Raw genomic sequence first — 17,289 nt, 5'->3', positions numbered from 1 at the left:
TTCTCTTCTAGCCAGTGTCCTGCTGGGTAGCCTGGGCTATCTTTTAGCTTATGGTGTTCCTGCTGTAGCCTCCCACGTGATGGATTACAAGCCTATACTTCCATATCAGTTTTTTTTTTTTAATTTTACAGTGCTTTTAGTTAAAGCTTTAATAAATACATTTATATTGTAAGTGCTTTTCAAAAACGTTTTACATCTTAACATTTAAAATTGACTGATCTCATGGCTGGGGTTTTCATAGAAATCACCAACGAAATCAAACTTACTAATTCAAAACAGATTACTGTCCCTATTCTTAGATATCTTGGTTCTAGGACTGAAGTCCTCCATCCCATCCACTTTCTGCACAGTAGCCTTCTAGAAAGTTAATGGTATAGCTACTCTACCTTTATTATGTCAAAAAGCAATGAGATGTGGTGTCATGAGGCAGAGTCTCCCAGGAAGCCAGATGGAGAGATTTATAGGTTATGGAGTACAGTCAGTGATGCCTTATCTTGGACAAAGATGTCTTCATTTTGGGTCTGTGTACCAGAAAATGACTCAGGAACTATTCATTTCATTAACAGAATTTGCCTTCGCTCAGGCTCTCAGACTGCAGTCTTAAATACTGTGGTCACAACCTGCATTTAGCTACTCTGGGCCACATCTGTGAATTAAACTGAAAAAAAAAAAAATCAGTTTGCTGAATTTGCAGTGGCTACATTTTAAGTTCCCAATAGTCATTTTATTGTAGAGCAAGCCTGTATAACTGTTTCTTTCATCACAGAAAGTGTCATTGGACAGTGTTGTGACAGGGTTTTCCTCTAGAATTTAGCTCTTCTTTCATTCTGGGTGGCTATTGTGGTCAGTATTGTTTGATAAATCCCATGGCATGGGATTCCAACAGGGCACACTGGAACCTGGAGGGGTCTTAGGCCAGGGGGTTTTGGAGTTTGCAAAATGACTTCCTAAGTCATACTTCGTTCTTTGAAGTCATTTAATAACACTACTTTTATGTTATAAACCTGTTACTATTCTATGTTGATTCTTGGTACTTACAATGGGTTTAATTAGAATTTTTTAATATCATATACATCTTATAATAATTACACCATTGAAACCTAATTATGGCCATTTAGTGGATTATATAAAACTGTCCTAGATAAGATGCAGGGTATGAATCATAAACACCTGAAATTGGATTATTGACAGACGAGTTACTCTTGAAGATGTTTTCATTAAGATTTGAAATGCTATATTTTGGAGTTTGAGAAATTTGAAGTGAAATATTTAGCTCCCTCTTCTGGCATACTTTTGAAAAATACTTTTACTTCAGTTTTATTTTTCCTTTTTTGAGTGAGAAATATGGTTATCAATATAATGTTGTCAGCAAATAATTTGTGGTTGTCATTCTATTAGATACTTTTGCATCATTACAATTGGTAAAATGTACTCATATGAAAACACAGTTTATTAATGTATCATATTTCTTGGTGCTGGAGAGAGAGTTCAGTGGTTAAGAGCACTTGTTGCTTTTATATCCTCCAGGTCCAGGGGTTGTTTTTTTTTCCTCTAGAAGTTCCATACACACAAGTGGTACATATACATATATATCATATACATATACATCATGTACATACACATATATGCCAGCAAAACACTCATACATAATATGAAATAAACCTAAAAACTTTAAGTGTCTCATTTCACACACACACATACACACACACACACACACACACACACACACACACACACACACACCCAAAAGTTTTGACAACAATTACACAGGGGCTTAGTTTGTTGTTAGGTGGCCAGTGGTCATTGGTGTTGCCTTGCATTGATGCCTGGGCATTGATAGAACTCAGTGCAAGGGTCCAGAAGAATTCCCAACTGCTAGGAGTTCAGCTATTCAGTTATGTATCATGCTAACACACTATCCCATAAGATGTTATTTAGTCTCGCCTACCTGAGCAACAGTTCTTTCCTAATAACCTAGAAGCCAGACTTGATTTCAGATGTTCTGAGAGCTCGCCTCCATTGCACTCTTAAATAGCAATGTGCCCAGGACACAGGCATGAAGGGAGCTGTACCCTGAAGCATCTCTCCATTCTCCCTGAACTTCCAAGCTCCAGTCAAGCCTGGAGCCCCTCCACCTAACCCAGCCTGCACTCTGAGGTGCCCCAAGGCAGGACAGTCTGTCCTAGGAAAGACATCTCAGAGGAGAGACCATCTTAGGCCTGTTGTCAGGGGATTCTGGGATTCTTAGTGGGCATTGGGAAACTGTGCTGGAGAAAAACAATAGGTGTGTCCTGAGACCCCAACAGTAATGTGGTGTAGGAATCCCTTTAGCTCCACTCTGAGTTTGTTATGAATGGGAGTAATTGAATTACTTGTATTTAATTATTCTTCATTGTGGTTGAATACACTTGACTGCCTCCCCTGAAACCTAATGTCGGGAATTTCTTGTTTTCAGCTCTGACCCTTCCCGATCTGGCTGAGCAGTTCGCCCCTCCTGATGTCGCCCCTCCTCTCCTTATCAAGCTCCTAGAAGCCATTGAGAAGAAAGGTAACCAGACTGCTAGAGGGAGCTAGTGTTTGAGACCTTCAGTTCACGGCTGTCAAAATTGATGTGTATCTCTAGGCCGTTCAGTATGTGACTGTCTTACTACCTGCTGTGGACGGAGGCCCTACTAACCATGCTAGCTGTGGGTCTCTGAACCAGGGGAGGAGTCCTAGCTGATGATTTCTAACTCTAGACCAGTGGTTCTCACCCTTCCTAATGCTGCAACCCTTGAATACAGTTCCTCATGTTGTGGTGACCCCCAACCATACAGTTATTTTTGGTGCTACTTCTTAACTGTATTTTGCTACTTTTATGAATCATAATGTAAACATCTATGTTTTCTGAAGGTCTTAGGTGACCCCTGTGAAAAGGGCCGTTCAGACCCAAAGGAGTCACAACGCACAGGTTGAGAACCGCTGTTCTAGACTAATAAGTATTTGCTATGTGGGAGCTACTCAGTTCTTCATAATTTAATAAATATGAGTAACCTGCTTTTTAATGGCCCACTGGATTTGCCAAAAATTATTGACATAGCAGATAAAATTAACTGTTGGGGTTGGCTTCCAAGAATATTTAGTACATATGTAGAGTAGATACTGGATGGAAATCGGACTGTCCCTCTGGCAGCAGGCTTGCAGGTTCTCCAGAGAGCTGTGTTTTGCATACATGGTCTGTTTTGTATCCTAGGACTGGAATGTTCGACTCTCTACAGAACACAGAGCTCCAGCAACCCTGCAGAACTACGTCAGCTTCTTGATTGTGGTGAGTGCCCCATAAACGAGGATAAAGCTCACCTTTCTGTTTCTGACGGCCCACTCTGCCCCACCTGCACAACACTGTCAGTCTCAAAGAGAGTCCTCAAATCATACAGTTTCCTCTGACCCATTGAGTTAGCAGTGCACGCCTTGGCTGTGTGGCTCCTGAGTGGAGGTGTGAGTGTGAGCTCTCAGCCATTTTCACACCCATGAGCCCCTGGGTTCTGCAGGAATTTCAGAAACAATTCCTTGACATTCTTCGGACTCTATACCTCGGTCATGTTCCTTGGCCATGCCGTTGGTCACATCTCATTCACTTGAGTCAGCTGAGAAGATTCTAAGTCTGTATCATTTGACAAATCTTTCCTGGTGCCCTCCTACTCATTCTGTCTCCCTTCCCCTCCCACCTGGCTTGCTGGCCTTCTTCCTTGCTCACCTGCTTACCTCGTCAGGCCATATGTCCATCGCAGGACATCATGACACTGGGAGCTTTATTCAGTCAGTCCTGTGACACTAACTGCACTCTCTGCAGAGGAAAATTACCAGGTTAGAGTGTTAGCCCCTCTGTGATGTAAATATCCCCACTGTGGTTGACTTCATGCTAACATGATGTCATTGAATGTGGAGTTGGGAAAAACTGAGAACATTTGGGCTCCTGAACCAGCACCAGCCAGCTCCAGCACACCATTACTTAAGAGACACTAACTTAGTCTGCCAAATGGTGGCTTTAAATGGCTTCCTCTTTCCTTTTCCATACAGGGAAAAGTAGTAAACTCATCCCAGCAAGCTATCTTCTCATGCCAACTTCTAGAATTTTTCAAATCCTTCATTCATTTAAAGTATTCTTTCTTCCTTTTTGTTTTGTGCTTTTCTACCTCGTACCATTTATCTGAATTTGGATATTTAAATGAAAGAGTTGTATATGCTCTTCTTGTCCTGGACAAAGCTCCTTCAGAAGTGTGCTTGCACGGGAATGCCCATCTGACCCTTACAAGGTAACCATTTGAAATGGGAAGTAACTTCAGGATTAGGCAATTTAGGGAATTTCTACAAAAGACGTTTCTTAGAGAAAAGAACGAGACTAGATGTTTATCAGAAAGTGATTTCACTTGAAGCAAACCCAACCAGATGTCTCAACTCCAGCTCCTGTGTCCCTTGACCTCAGTCTAGCACACACAGGGCAACATACCTTTGTGCGGATGTGCCCCACGCTTCTACCAACAGGGTCGTTAGAAGCGAACTGGCAGGAAAGTCAAGAGTGAGAGGCTTTTCTGTTTTCTACGTTTCCACCAACCTTACCAGGGTGTGAAGGAAACATTGAATTTTGTTCTTTGCCAACTGAAATAGAGTTACATGTGTTGGTTACAAGGGGAAAAAAAAAAAGTAAAATTGAACACATGGTAAAAGTCACAGGAAACGTGAAGACATCAGAAACTGATGAAATTGTGAAAAGCTGTGGTTTAAGGTTTTTAATGTGACCAATACAAAATGATCCAGGTTAGCATTGGAAAAAAGTTTTTTGTTTTGCTTTGGTTTTTTGTTTTGTTTTCACACCACTCATGAGATGGCGTAAACCACCAAGACTCACTCACGTCAATAATATATTTTGATGGGCAGCTTTCCTTCCTCATCACCATCAAAACCCACACATAGAAAACTGGCACATGTTCATAGCCACAAAAGAACACACATTAAGAGTGCATCTGCAAAAAGTGTCTCCAGGTTTTAGACTTTTCAATACATCAAGTTTTTATATATATATATCCCGGAGAAAGCCTCAGTTTCACCTGACAAAGAAAATGCTGGCTTTTAAATAACCTTGTAAATTTGCAATGCCACACATGGGACAAGCAGCCCACTTCTCTTAATACTCACTATGTCCTTGGAGAGCAGCTCATGCTAACCTGAAGTGTTGGTGACTCTAAGTCTCCAGTAAAGAAAGCCCAACTTAAGCAAATTCATGTAACATGACTTGGTGGGAGGGCAGCAAAGCTGTGGTTTATACCAAGATTATTCTGATTGTCCCTGCCCTCCCCTCCCCTCTTTCATTTTACCCTAAAACAAATTGCTCTGTGTGTGTGTGTGTGTCTTACTTGAATTTTAATGGTCCAAATTTTCTCCTGACGCCTTTTGGTTTCTCTTAACCTGAATTGGGCTTTCTCATGGCGTGTTTCTCATGTGTTCCGCTGATGAAGAAGTGGAAGACTGTCACGTTCATTGCAGAACATTTTGCCACATCCCTAGCCTCTCTACCCACCAGGTGCCAGTAGCATCCACCCCCCGAGTCACGACAGTCAAGAATGTCTCCAAATAGTGCCAGTTGCAGCCTACTCTACCCACATGCCCTAGGAACCACTGAACCAGATAGAGCTCATCAGCTGGTGGCTGGCTGGGGGTTGGGGGAGGGGCTTCCCAGGGAACTGGAGTCGTGAAGTATTGAAGGGTCTCGTTACCCATTGGTAGAGTGGCAAAAAGTGAAATGAAATGAATATCAGCTCTTTTCACTAAAGACAGCTGTGGCTAGCTAAGAGCTGCCAGGGTAGTGTTATTACAGAAGAGAAATCTTATATTGCACAAGTCAGAAACCCCGGGGCACATGGAAAGTCACGTCCCCAAAAAATAATAAAATCAAGCATACTCCATTATCAACTCTTGTGGACTTTGACATTTGGTGAGTTTATCCCAAGACCTACATGATGTGATTTCATTCCAACACTGTCAAGACTTGAGTGGACCACCCTCCCTGGGTTCTTAAGAAGGGCTCTGAAATGTGCACCAGCCTAAGGGCTCCAGACATTAAGTACCTGCCAAACGTCTTACGTTGGCTGCTAAGAAAGGCAGGAAGAGCACGGGAGAGGTACCCTAAGTATGATGTGGGATACATAATTGGCAGACTGCTTGCCAAGTCTCCTGGAGAAGGGATTGCTCATCAGCCCTTGCAGGCGCACCAAGGGGATTATGCCCAAGAAAGGGACACGTGACCCTCGAAGTCTACAGACATGGACAAATGGTGAAGCATACTTTTACAGGATGAGAGATTCAGTGATTTTTCAAGGCAAGGAGATGAAATGAGGCACACAAGCATTGTCTAGAGGGGCCAGAAACTTGGAATATTCTTTGGAGTTCTGTAGTGATACCCACATAGTCTTAACTGACACTATATAATTTCACTAACAATTACTTAGTCTCAGCCTAGACCCTTTATGCAAAGGCTCAGTATGGCCTTGCACACTTGTTATAAAGTGCTGTGTGTCTGGTTAGCTCTTTAGGATATTTAAGGGGCACAGCATTTTGCCCCTTTATCCTTCAACTTCTATAGTTTTTTCCCTTTCCTGTCTTATGTGTAGTGTATACTAGACTGATTGTCTGAGAGGATAAAAGTGGTATGTGATGATCACTTACATCTGGCTACTTGGTGGAACAAGTTTTGCTCAATGTAGTGATGTGTCCGCAGAATTTTTGTACCTTAGTCTCAGCCTTGATTTACCATAACTTCTCAGTGTGTGGGTCATTTCCCATAAAGGGTCGACTACCTGCATGTGGTGGTCAGGAAGAATTTGGAACAATAAAAGGTTTCTGAACCAAACTTTAAGTCAAAACCAAACATGGACTAGTCTAAGGCATTTTGGGCAGCATTTACCCCTGAGCCCTCCTTCACTTTCACTGTATCATTAGTTCTGAACATAAATCCTTCACACCTTCACTGTGTATGCAGTCTATGCCAGGAGGCCACACCCACCTCAGCTCAGGTCCAACACAATTGTATGGTATGAATTACTTAAAAAGTCTCCTGCCTCATAGAAACACTATGATTGAACTATGGATGACTTTGACGTGAATTTTCCTATCATCCTGCTCAGCTTATGTATCTTTAGGATATCGGCTTGCACACACACACACACACACACACACATATCACATGCATACATATATGCATACACACATATTGGATTGTATAAAAATGTTTGACTGTGAAAACTGTTGTTTGAGTTTCATTAAAAAAAAAAGTTAAAGAAATTTTGGATGGGGTTAGAACAGAATTTCCAGAAAGTTTTGGAATGACCCTTGACATAATTCTGCCATTTTATATCATGTATTTACACAAAGCAGTATGCTCCCATTCATGATATTTAAACAATAGTATTGATTACCTCTGAAAAGCACTGAAGGTGCTATGTATCTTACAGTATCAAATACTAAGCTAAGATTTAATTCTGTGTAAGAATAAACAAGGAAATCACTCATTAGTATGCAAATTAGCCTTCACCTTTAATCAATGGTAAAATTATATGTGCACTTATGAATACTTTTAAAATAAACTGCTTTATAATTTCAGTATTTGCTTTGTGTGCCTATTTTACATACCTATATATTTTGGGTCATATAAAAATTTCTTGGCTACAAAGAAATCATGAATAGGCAAAGGTTTTCAATTTGTCTTTTTAATTGAATGGGGAAAAGTTTAAAGAGCTTACTTACAGTGTCCATTTTTCAGGGATAGCCTAAGTACTCATAGAACCATTTTAACTCGACTCTGGTACTTTCTTACCTCCTAGACACTGCCTGATCCAGCCATGTGCTGAGTTATGTAATTTCTTTATATTATCCTGCTCCTTATATCTTCTTCACAGAAGAACCCTCAATGCCATAACTGGAAACAGTAAAAACATGTAACGTCAGTCCACCTTCTGAGCACATCTTCCCTAGATAAGTTTCCTCATGTTCCTTCCAATTGCCAAATGCCTGTCTTTTATGGATGCCCTTGGCCATTCTTGCTCTTGGTGCCCCTGATTTCTATTGGACCTCACTTCCCAAGGACTGAGCTACATATACCTTATGTGTGCAGAAAAGTGCTTTGGATTACTGTTACCCCTTTACTGAATGGTTTGACCTCCTTTCTAGCTGATGGATTTATCAGAGAAATTCATTTCTCTTCTCTTTGTTCTGAACTAGGTGGATGCTCACAGGCTGGATAATGACAACATTAGGAAAAGCTTTCTGGAACAGTTCAGATTATTCTACAGGCAATCTTGAAATTGAGTGCTAAAATGCTGTCATATCTTGATATTTAGTTGAGCATTCTGTTAAGGCTGAATTTTATGTAACATTTATCAGTTCAGATTTGAGAAAACCTGGAATTTTCGTTTCTCATCTTCCTATTGTGGTCCGAGGAAACATTGGCTGTATATATGTATGTCAGTCCCTTCTCAGTCTGGGCAGAACCACTCCCTAGAACTGAGTAAAATGTGTTTCTCACACAGCCGTAGAGGCTGGAAGTCCAAGACAATGAAGGTATAGACCTGTCTGCTTTCTTTGAGGCCTCTCCTGGCTTTCCAGCAGCTGCCTCTCAGTGTGTCTTCACATGGCCTTTCATTTATTCATGGATTCCTGGTGTCTCTGTGACTTGGTCTTTTCTTACGATGGTGTTAGATCGGACTTAGGGCCCACTCTGACAGCCTTGTTTAACCTAATCACCTCTTGCAGGATCCATCTCCAAACAGTGTTTCTGGATGGAGCACTGGGGCTTTGAGTTTCAACACAGGCACTGGGGAGGACACTAACTTATCAATAACAGTGGCATTGTTTCTTGTTGACCTAAGGAATGTGGTACTAGCCCAATAGCGAAAGGCTGGAAATGCTGAGTGCTTCTAGCACATGAGACAGAGCTACACGAAGAAAAGCCATTCTGTCCCCAATTCAGGAACTAGCCCTATGAGAAACAGTAGTCACCATGCCATGGCTTCTGTTTTCCTCACATTGCTTCCTTCCCTGTGTCTTTAAGTCCCACATTTGGAAAATTGGCCCGACAGAAGTGTGAATGCCTGAAATATTTCTTAAATTATTTCTCTCCTAGATGCCGCCTCAGTGGACTTGGAAATGATTGATGTACAAGTTTTAGCAGATGCTTTCAAACGCTATCTCTTGGACTTACCCAATCCTGTCATTCCAGTAGCTGTTTACAACGAAATGATGTCTTTAGCCCAAGGTTGGTTTCCTCTCTTCAGACCTCTCTGAACAGATACTGACACATAGATATGCTTGTCACTCTGTGAAGTGCTGGGTATAAGCAGAAGGCATTGAGGAAATTCTAAGCTCACCACCACCCCGATGCCCTCCTTAACTGTACAGCCACCAAGCATAGGAGGGACTTGGATTCCTGTTTGCTTAGAAGCCTGCCCATGTGTTAAAACTGGCTAATTAACTTCTGATCACTATCTGCAAATATCACTGCAGAGATGAAGGTCATGATTATTCAAGCACTAACCTCAGACTGGGAGACCCAGGACTAGAATGCATGGTGAGAAATATTCTCGCCCTCTTCCCTGTACACCCAGAACAAAATGTATCGAGGGTGGAGCACTCAGCATCAGCAGCCGAGGCTCCTCTGTTCAGTGCTTTGGGGACAGGAAATTGTGGTTCGTGACCTTCAAAGTTTAACCTGTGATACTTATCTGATGCTCTGAGGAAGTAGCCAATCATGCTTGGTGCTGCTTGATGGAGGCCAGGCTTCTGAGAGCACACCCTGAACATTTTGTGGTTTTTTTACAAGAAGAATGTCTTGCATTTCATTTGGCTGGAGATCTTTACTTTCTCACAATGCACTTCTTAATAAGAAGGACAAATGTCCCCCGTAGCTCTCCTGAAGATTTCTCTATGGGCCTCCTTGTGTAGCTAAAGCAGAGACAAGAAATGGTTCAAGCATTGGCTCGATGGCACCTTTACATAGCCTCACTGTTTCCTGTATTTTTTTTCCTGTAACTTGTAGAAGTACAAAGCTCTGAAGACTACATCCAGCTGTTGAAGAAGCTCATGAGGTCACCTAATATACCTCATCAGTATTGGCTTACGCTTCAGTATTTGCTTAAGCATTTCTTCAAGCTCTCTCAAGCCTCCAGCAAAAATCTTCTGAATGCAAGAGTCCTCTCTGAAATTTTCAGCCCTGTGCTTTTCAGATTCCCAGCATCCAGGTAAGTGAAAGATGAAAAGGAGATTTGGGGGTAGGGGGTATAGAGAAGGGGGTGATGAGTGGCCCTAATGGTTACTTAAGGGTTATCTAAAGATGCTGGGTCACCGATGCACATTGTACATGGACTTGCTTTACTCCCATCAGTAGAATGTACTGTTTTTAGGAACTCTGGTTCTCACAAAACCCTCTTTGTTGCAGCTCTGATAATACTGAACACCTCATAAAAGTGATAGAGATTTTAATCTCAACTGAATGGAATGAACGACAGCCAGCACCAGGTAAGGCTTTGCAATATTTGACATTCACTTAGCTTTTGGGGCCTTTTCTTTGTACTTCTGCAAGTTAAAAAAAAGAAAAAATGCAAGAAACAGAGTAAGTTTGTGTGTAGTAGATATCATTGAGCCAATGCTTAAACCATTTTGTTCTCTCTTCCTTAGCTACAAAAGAGGCCCATACAGATAGAAACAGTGGTTTCTATCTCCTTTGAATTAATGCAGGCTTCTGGTACAATTGTAACCCATAGTAATATGTTAATTTATGGTTCACAGAAAAATAACAGTGGTGGTCTATGTGGTTCAGTCAGCTGTCAGCTCATGTAGAATTTAAGCTATTTTGTTTAGTCGTTATCTCCTTCTCCTCCTCCTCCTCCTCCTCCTCCTCCTCCTCCTCCTCCTCCTCCTCCTCTTCCTCCTCCTCCTCCTCCTTCTCCTTCTTCTTTTTCTGAATTTACTAGCTCGATACAAGGTCTCACCATGTAGTTCAGGCTGGCCTTGAACTCACTTTGTAGCAGGGGTTGGCCTTGCCTTCAAACCTCCTTCCTGCCTTAGATGAGCATTTTGCCTTAGATGAGCATTGGGAGAGCTCCCTGAACCCAACACCTCTTAGGCTTCAGGCTGCTGAATAAATTTATGGAGTTTGTTTTAACTGTTGACTTCTTTTTTTGGTTTTTCTAATACTTATAAGGGGGGGGGGATTTATAGTTACTATATAATTTAAAGTATTTTGGAGTGTGTATTTTGGAAGTGACTATGCCGTGAAATGTCTGTCAAAACAAACACTCTCAATAACACAGACAATATGAAAGCAGTGTTCACTGAAGCTTGTGAGAGCAAGCCAGAAAGGCCTCTTTGAAAGCAGGTGGCCTTCTAGCCATTTAACAGGGCAGGGAGTGTTAGATTCCCCTAAACAACAGCTTTTCATTTAGAGAGTCCAGACAACCTGTGATCTAGTAGCAGTTAGTGCACAAGGCTGGTCATTTAGATGACTAATCGGCCCTTAGTAGGTGAGATGTAGGTGCAGGGCCAAGAGGAAGTTTTGCTTGCATCCTTTATGCCCAGTCCTTTAAACCGAAGCACCCTGCTTCTACTATCCTCCATGGGTAACTCATGCAGATTAGCATGGCTGTGAGCAGCCACTGGGACAGAGCAACAAGCTGTGGTGCTTTTCTGTCAGCCACTGCCTGACGTGCTGTGTGTCTTTGCATCTGGAGGCAGCAGACAGAGAGAGAGGCAAGGGCGTGGGCTCGGACCCCAGCCTGAGATGATTGGATGCACTCAAGATGCAAGACTTGGGGAGACTGGCCCAAAATACTGTCCCCTATATACAAGCAGGGTATGTTCTAAAGGTTCCAAACCACAGCAATCAGCATTCAACGGGGATGCCCAGAGCTATAGACAAGTGCACTGAGGAACCTATCTGTAAGCATTGCCTGGGACTTCAGGCTGAGGGCAGCACAGTGGGTTTTTGGCCCATATGAATTTACTGGATAGTGGACTCAGGAGCCCTGGGTTATGTTCAGGAGCCGCCTTTGGTCCTAATGGGAAAGAAGGAGAGTGGGGAATGGATGTGACTGTGAGCCATAGACTAACCACACTGGCTAGGAAGGAAGAGAGGCACCAAGAATAGGCAGGCCCCAGCCAAAGCGCCCAGCTGCGACTGTTCACTTCCTCCTGACTAGCATTGAGACGCACCCTGGAGAGGAGGCACAGCTGAGCTTTGTTTGCCCCATGGGCTTAGGGTGGGTAGGGGGTGAGGGGAGCTGAGGAGTTGGTCATCCTGGGCTTCTCAGGAACACCCCCTGGCTTCATCAGGCAGGTGACATGGAGACTTAAAGCCAGACAGGACTTTTACAGATTAATTGATTACTAAGGGCTTATTTGTCTGATTGGGGGGTAGGGGGATCACCACTGGAGTTTAATATAAATGGATTAAATGTCTTTTATAAGACTGATTTATAAAAGTAAGCATGTATCATCAACAACCATTTTCATAATGTGGCCTGATACACAGAAGCGCACTACAGTCCGCCACATAGAAATTGGTATCCTAATTTCAAAGGAGGATTAGTTCCATCTGCTCTGCTGCTGAGGAATGACAAAGATTGAACATACTGGATTGTCCCAGTATTTGTGTAGGCTCTTCCCCAAAAAAGAAAAGAAAGGAAGGAAGGAAGGGAGGAAGGAAGGAAGGAAGACAGACAGACAGACAGACAGAAAGAAAGAAAAAGAATTAAACCCAAGTAATTCTTAAGCCCTATCTGAGCCATTTGCATATCATGTGGTACTTCTCAGACACCCTGAGCATCATCTAGGTCCCTTAGGATTAAATGGATGCCTCAGAGTGTCTCACTTCACTCTCCACCTACAAGAGGGTAGGGGAAGGTGCCTTCATCCTGAACAAGGCAGTGATTGGCAGGGTATCCCAAGAAAAAGAAATGGCCTCTGCAAACCAGTGGGAATCCAAGGCCTTCCCAGAGGCCTTCACCACCTAGAGCCCAGCATGCCAGGGTCCTCAAGGGCTTTGGAAACTCACCTCCGGTGCATCTCAAGTGAATGCTCCTAAATCAGTCATTTATAGAAACTGCCGCTCTGCACAGAAAGGAGCCTTTGAAGGACCCTCAAATGGGACTACAAGGAAGTGTTTGTTGTGGGGCAGGTAGACATCTTCTCTGAGTTTTACCAGGTAGTAGTTAGAATGATAAGGCAAAATATCAACTTAAATAAGTCCTGTTAAAAACACAGCACCTAAATATTAGCTGGGAGCGCCCTTCTCCTAAGACAGAGCTTTAGAGGTGCAGTTGATGACTTTTTAAGATAATTGAGTAGATAAATTCATGGAAGAATGCACCCTGAAAAGGGCTTTGAAAACAGGTCCAGTTTTAACTGGAGAAAAGGAAAATGGCATTTTGATGCAGATGGACAGCAAACCAGCTGCTAAGCAAAGTCTTTGAGGCTGTATCCTTGAGGTTGTGCCCACTCAAGCTAGGACATTTGTACATAGCAGTCTCTTAAGACTAGGTTTCTCCAAATTGGTCCATCAGGCACCGACCCAAGCCTACATTTTAAGTGACAGGGTTATGAGCTTCCACTGGGACCCTGAAGAAACAGATGAGAGGCTCCCTCTATGCTACTCAACCAGGGTATACCACAGCTGGATCTGCCCAGGAGCGACCTCTGGGTCCGGCCTGTTCTATTTGCAATCTTTGTATGACTAAGTTGTTGGAACCATCTCAAACCATGGGGCTGTTTTCAGTGTCCACTCAAAAAGCCTTCTGAAGTTTCTAGAATGTAAGGAGCTAAGAATGAGGGAAGTAAGATCCTGTGGACAACATAGAGCAAAGGGCCACAGTGCCACGTGGGTAGGTTTGGGGACAAGGCCCTATCAGATGTACAGTGGAAAGAAGAATGGGTTGCTCTCCCAGGGTTGTTAAGATTAAATGAGCTGACATAAATAAGCAGTGTGGCTTGGTGGGTGGAGTGGCCTGCATGTCAGTGCCACGCCCCCTGACAGCTTGCCAAGGTGCCTTTGCGTAGCGCACAAAATGTACAACCGTGGACAGCGTCCCCTGTGTCATCCACTTCACCTGTGTCCCAATAGGTCCCAGGGTGCTTTCTGCATAGGTTAAAATGGCCCATTCACTGTGTGTATCTTCTTCAGCCCCTGTTCCCTTACCTTTAGCTGTCCTGTGGTTTTCAAAACTGTTGAATTGGTTTGTCTACATTTCTAAAAGGCAAAGACAAAACCAATTTTTCATTTTGATCCTTTCCAGTTACAGATATGAGCACAGACTAGTAATTCTCCAATGATACACATAATACACATACACTGATAAACTTGGGTTTTCAAAGAAATGTTAGAAACATTTTGTGCATCCAGCAGCTCTTTGAGGTAAAGATTCCTTGTGTTTATGGAAGGGGGTCCAGATGTGGACAGGTGATGTGGACAGTATGTTTCCAGGGCTCTCTTGTTAGCTTGCCATTCCCTCCATTACAAGAAATGTTTGATATAGTTGAAGCTGAGCAGTAGGCTTTCTGGAATTCCTTACACTGCCCAGACAAGGGGAGCTAAGCTGACCTCGACTGGGCAGTTGCGGTAGGGTCAGATCCAGTGAACACAGGGTACCTCTGAGTACCACCCATGTTTTGGATTTCATGGATGTATTCAGAAATACTAATGTGGCATAATTGGAGTCTAACATTGCACCCTCAAGCCTGGAGAGAGCAACAAGTGACTTTCTCTCCCTGCCCTTCTACACCTGTCAAGGTTAATTTTTAACCACTGGTGCATCGCATCCCTCTTGAAGAGCTTAATTCATGCAGCTTGTTCTAAGTACTCTGGCCTGGGTTTTCAGCTGAGACGTAAGCAAATGCTAGGCTGAGGGAAATAACTACTTCTCTCTCTTTTTTTCTTTCTTTCTCCCATTGGGTTTAAAATGTGGTCTGACATAAGTTGTTTCAAAGGTAAGGGATGAAACTTTGAAAAAGATGCATATCCTGAGGTAGAGGTGAACAGGGAGAGAACCCAACTCAATCTCATTAAAACTAGCCAGTTTTACTCAAGATCTGCCACAGCATTGGGAGCCTTGTGCCTGTGCTGGGGGATGGTTTTACTTTTGTTCTCATGGCACAGCCTTCTCTGTCTCTCAAGGGACAGGATGGGGGCGGGGGAGGTGGCTGTAATCACAAGGGAGAGTTCCCCTCTCTGCCAGACAGTGGGCGTGCCTTTGCTGAAAGCCTGTAGCCTGTGTCTGGCTTTTTGCATATGTAAACCTGGGTTTGTTTACTAACTGAAAAGAGTGTACTTCCTTAGGGTGTGTGGCTCCTGGGGATCCCTGAACATGGAGTTATAGGTTTGCTTCATACTGTATGGCCCTACTTTCTAAGTTGTGTGACATTAAAATTATGAAGGAACATGTCCCCTTTACTCTAGATGATTCTTTAAGTTTTTTCTGCTGCCTCCCTTTTTCCTGGTTTTTGCTCACTAATAGTAGCACACGAAAGCCATGCAGAAGCAAGCTTTCCAGGTCTCAGGCTGTGCCGGAAGAGGACTCATTCAGGGCAGAAACCATGGCACATAACTCTCACACGCATGTTAATAATCATGAGAAAGGTTTCTGATTCTGTGAAATCTGCTGAAAAGTAGATTCATAGCTTGTCTTTGCCTCTGAAATGAGTTGTACAAAACCCCCGAGGAAGGGGATGCATGCTAGCTTATAACATCCAGAAGGTGAACTGAGCCTTCAGTTATGCTGATAAGGTTTCCTGGGTGCAATGGGACATTGAGAAAGCACAGGTTTTCTTCAAGGAAGAAAACAGCCCAATGGAAATTATTTCCTAGGTATTGTGACGTCTCTGTCTTTGGTTTATTAGTGAATTGTCTATTCAGGAGCACACTTTTAATGATGTCTATTAGTTTTGGGAACATCTTGGATCCAGAGAAGGTGAAATGTGTTGTTGATGGTTTTTCTCTTAATCTGGAGTGGTTTACTCAGTTCTGCCAGCAGAGGGCTCCCTCCTTAAGCTTATAAAGAGCATGAATCTTCTCAGTGGGGAAAGAATCTTCTCACAGTCACATAGAGAGCCTCCATGGTAGGTGATTGTACATATTGTGAGGAAATTGTTTGAAACAAGGTGTTCATGGCTGTTTGAAGGCTTTTCTAGAGTATATTACTTTGCTGTAGATACTTTTGTTCTGAAACTATCAGATTTACATTTAAATCTCCTAGGAGGTTCTGAGGTAGGTCCAGACAGGTATGCTTAAGAAGCCATTGTGTCTGTTTCTCCCAGAAGGGCTCTTTTTAAAGCAGGGCAATGCATTAAAATAAGAAAGCAGTTTTTTTTTTTCCTTAAGCTAAAAGGGAGAAAACCAGGAAGCTAGAGTTTTGTTATAGGTATATATATATATATATATATATATATATATATATATATTTTCAATGTGGCCTAAAAGAAAGCAAATTCCATTTCTTACCCATTTTTACTTTTCATGACCAAGGAAAGCTAAAAGCAGAGAATGGAGTTTAGGACCAAAAGTCTGAAGGCTGGGTTCTTTTTGTTTGGGGTTTTTCCTCCCCTAAGGTATGAAGGAATTGCCTGGGGTAATATCTAAATAACGGTTATGTTTTGAGGTTTAGGGGATTTTGTGACTTTTACTTGTGGTTCAAAAGGTTAAAGTGGGCCTTCTGTGTGGATGTGGTGGAGACGTTTCCTAGGAAAAGACGTGAATTCTTTTCTGGCCAGCCAACAATCCTAAACCAGTTAGTTGCAACTTTGTGAAAGAAAGGACTAGAAGCCACAGGAAGGAGGAAGGTGTGTCCTTCTCTGTCCTGTGCTTTGCCGCGCCCAGCCCTCAGTTAACCCAGTGCAGACACACCTCTTAGAAAGTCTGATTAGAAAGTTCTATGACCATTTGAAGGTGAGCTCAAGTTGACCTCTTGAAAAATCTGGGCTTGCAGGAGGATGTCCTCCTGGGGCTGCTAGCCCGTGTGCCATGCATGCTCTCAGTGAAGGTCTTTCCTGTTACACCTGCGGGGCCAACTGTGCCAATGTGTGGGAGGAGGTGGACACAAGAGCGAGGCACCCTGTTTGGGGCTGTTCCAAGAGGTCCAGGCCTTCACAAACGCGGCTTTGACTCTATTTTTTGCTGAACTAGCTGGGCCATTTCCTGTGCCGCTGCACCGTGGGCCACTTGAGCCCCGGGAGCCGGGGCTGCCAGCGCATACAAGTACCAGTGGCCACCAGGGA

General features: G+C 43.0%; 1 protein-coding gene across 1 annotated transcript in view; it reads left to right on the top strand.

Annotated features, from left to right (window-relative positions):
* Nucleotides 1–17,289, top strand: part of Pik3r1 (phosphoinositide-3-kinase regulatory subunit 1) — an 81,825-nt gene that overhangs the window by 54,534 nt on the left and 10,002 nt on the right. Inside the window, exons 3-7 of the mRNA XM_036206908.1 lie at nucleotides 2,456–2,548; nucleotides 3,233–3,307; nucleotides 9,155–9,286; nucleotides 10,067–10,268; nucleotides 10,466–10,545. Coding sequence (XP_036062801.1) covers nucleotides 2,456–2,548; nucleotides 3,233–3,307; nucleotides 9,155–9,286; nucleotides 10,067–10,268; nucleotides 10,466–10,545 — 582 coding nt within the window. The remainder of the gene's footprint in view (nucleotides 1–2,455; nucleotides 2,549–3,232; nucleotides 3,308–9,154; nucleotides 9,287–10,066; nucleotides 10,269–10,465; nucleotides 10,546–17,289) is intronic.

Source organism: Onychomys torridus, chromosome 15 (assembly GCF_903995425.1).
Source record: "Onychomys torridus chromosome 15, mOncTor1.1, whole genome shotgun sequence".
Lineage (NCBI taxonomy): Eukaryota > Metazoa > Chordata > Mammalia > Rodentia > Cricetidae > Onychomys > Onychomys torridus.
Note: the sequence above shows the minus strand (reverse complement) of the source record. Positions and strands in the feature narration are given on the sequence as shown.